We start from the raw sequence: 2,649 nt of genomic DNA on the forward strand, positions 1-2,649 counted from the left end.
TCGAGTCACTATTTCATTCTCTCCGTATTGTGGTTGTATTTCAGTCTGCGCACTGTTATTACTATTCGGCTCTGTATCGTTATTATATTTCAACCTGCGTACTGATATTATATCTTGATCACCTGCATGCCGACGTCATATCTTTTTTCTTTTTTGATGGACTACACCTCTTTAACCTTCTTGAATACAGAGAGGTGACCCTCAGAATTATGGTGTAACAACAGGATATTCAGATTGACATCCAAATACTCAATGTTAGAGCCCCACAAATTTACAGAAACTTTTTACATTACCGGCCTGATTAACCCCTTTTTTTTCCCAATATTGAGAGGTGATTAGAACGCAGATAACATCATCGAAATTATTATTAGAAAGAGCATACGGAAATTATAAAATGCGACGATCCGTTGTAGTAATTAATAATTGATCCGTTGTAGTAATTAATAATTGATTGGCTTGCTGTGCAAGACGACGGTCTCGACGGTGAGTCCAGGGCCGAAGCCGAAGAGGACGCCCCAGTTGAAGCCGTCGCCGGTGGTGGCCTTCCCCTCCTCCGCCGACCTGCGCCGCATTTCGTCCAGAATGAACAAAACGCAGGCGCTGACCATGTTGCCGTACTCGCTGAGCACCTGCCGCGCCGCCGCCATCTTCTCCTTCTCCAGCCCCAGCTTGGCTTCGATCTGGTCCAGGATGGCGGGGCCCCCCGGGTGGGCAATCCAGAAGATGGAGTTCCAGTCATCGACTCCCAGCGGCGCAAACGCATCCACCAGGCTCTTCTCGATGTTCTTGGAGATGAGCTCCGGCACATCCTTGAGCACGTGGATGATGAGCCCCGCCTCCCGAAGGTCCCCGTGGATGGCTCCCTCCGAGTCCGGCAGGATCGTCTGGCTCGCCGACACCAGCTCGAACAGAGGCCGCTCTGTTTCCAGGTCCGGGTCCGCCCCGACAATCACCGCCCCTGCTCCGTCCGCGAACAGAGCCTGACCCACCAGGTTGTCCAGGTGCGACTCCGACGGCCCGCGGAACGTCAACGCCGTGATCTCGGAGCACACCACCAGCACGCGCGCGCCGCGGTTGTTCTCCGCCAGGTCCTTGGCTAGGCGGAGCACGGTGCCGGCGGCGAAGCAGCCTTGCTGGTACATCATGTAGCGGTTTACCGAGGGGCGGAGACCGAGGAGCTTGGTGATCTGGTAGTCGGCGACCGGCATGTCTACGCTGGTGGTGGTGCAGAAGATGAGGTGAGTGATCTTGGATTTGGGCTGCCCCCATTCCTTGATGGCCTTCGCTGCCGCCTCCTTCCCCAGCTTCGGCACCTCCACCACCACGATTTCCTGCCGCTCGTCCAGCGACGGCTCCATGTACGCGCACATATTCGGGTTCTCCCTCAGCATCTCCTCAGTCAGGTGCATGTATCGCTTCCGTATCATCGACTTGTCGCCTGAACTCAACAATTAATTAGAAGTAAATCATATAATAACAAAATAAACATATGCATAAAAAATAGTAGCAACGAACGTACACATTCTTTTAAACTTCTCCTTAAGCTCAGTGAGGTGCTCGCTCTTGGTCATGCGGAAGTAGTTGTCAGCGTAATCAGCCTGGTAGACGACGTTGGCTGGAGTGGCCGTGCCGATGGCCAGAATCGCCGCCGGACCCTCCGCCCGTTGACTCCGTCGGATCTCCTGGACTTTGGCCATCGTAATATACGTGTGTATATACCAACCGCTGCACCGCCGCTTGCAGGAATCTACTACTTATGGGAACTAGGTGAAGAGACGGAGCGAGCAATTTATAGACAATGAAAAGAAGAGTAGGGGACGGATAATGTGGCACGTCGGCTGTGTTCGGTTTAGTCCATCTGCTGGCCACGAGGCTTACCCAAGGGTGGAGCCAGCCCGCCTGATCTATGATCTACTCGGGCTGATGCGGAGTGGAATCCGTCTGAGTGATTTATCCGGGTTGATCCCAGACTATGGGCAATGAGTGTCGATGTTGACACCGCCGCCCTATTTTTTTCCCACCATAAATCTTAATTTTCTCGTCGCTGTCGGTCCGGGCTATATCCCGGTTAAACCATAACCTGGCTTCATCAGTGTGCCAAGTTGATTTTAGGCCCCGAGCTGCCTTCCTCTTATTCTTTCTCTTCTCGTTATTGGCTTGTTCTCAACTTCATCGTCCCGAGCTAAAGCCTGGATAGACTATATAGCATGGCTCCACCCGTAGACTTACCGACTCTTCCCTTCCGGTTAGCAACTTAGCATGGGATCGCACGCCCAACAGCCTCTGAGGGGTGGTATCTTCACCGCTATGTATACTTAGTTTTGCGTATTATTCAAAATAAGTAGTCATTTTTTAATTCATCAATATCTCTTTCCATGTTTTTTGAAATAATTAGTTAAAAAATATTTCGATATTATTATTTAATTAAATTTTAAATTTCACGAGAATTCTGATAAGATTAGAAAGTGTTAAAAAAATATTTCTGTTTAAGGTCATTTCTTCTGGTAAGATTAGAAAGTGCTATTAAGACAGATGAACTTTATATTCTATAAATGATAGATTATGGTCGGTAATCGCTTAATAATTTTTAATATTGCTACACATTCTATATTAGCAATAGATAGTTCTTAGTTATCGGATATGTGTTGT

The 2,649-nt window shown here is 49.0% G+C and overlaps 1 protein-coding gene across 1 annotated transcript; it reads right to left on the bottom strand.

Moving 5' to 3' along the window:
- Window positions 1-335: 335 nt before the first annotated feature.
- Window positions 336-1,792, bottom strand: LOC122021216 (chalcone synthase 2-like). The gene is made up of 2 exons (XM_042579301.1): window positions 1,520-1,792; window positions 336-1,438 (listed from the first exon to the last, which is right to left on the bottom strand). Exons 1-2 carry the CDS (start codon window positions 1,695-1,697, stop codon window positions 441-443), a joined length of 1,176 nt encoding a protein of 391 aa, XP_042435235.1. The 5' UTR covers window positions 1,698-1,792; the 3' UTR covers window positions 336-440.
- Window positions 1,793-2,649: the final 857 nt, after the last annotated feature.

Source organism: Zingiber officinale, chromosome 9A (assembly GCF_018446385.1).
Source record: "Zingiber officinale cultivar Zhangliang chromosome 9A, Zo_v1.1, whole genome shotgun sequence".
Taxonomy (NCBI): domain Eukaryota; kingdom Viridiplantae; phylum Streptophyta; class Magnoliopsida; order Zingiberales; family Zingiberaceae; genus Zingiber; species Zingiber officinale.

Coding starts and splice junctions, on each gene's coding strand:
- LOC122021216 (XM_042579301.1), bottom strand. CDS start 1,697: ATGGCCAAAGTCCAGGAGATCCGACGGAGTCAACGGGCGGAGGGTCCG. Junction 1,439..1,519: donor GGAGAAGTTTAAAAGAATGT/GTACGTTCGTTG, acceptor TGTTGAGTTCAG/GCGACAAGTCGATGATACGG.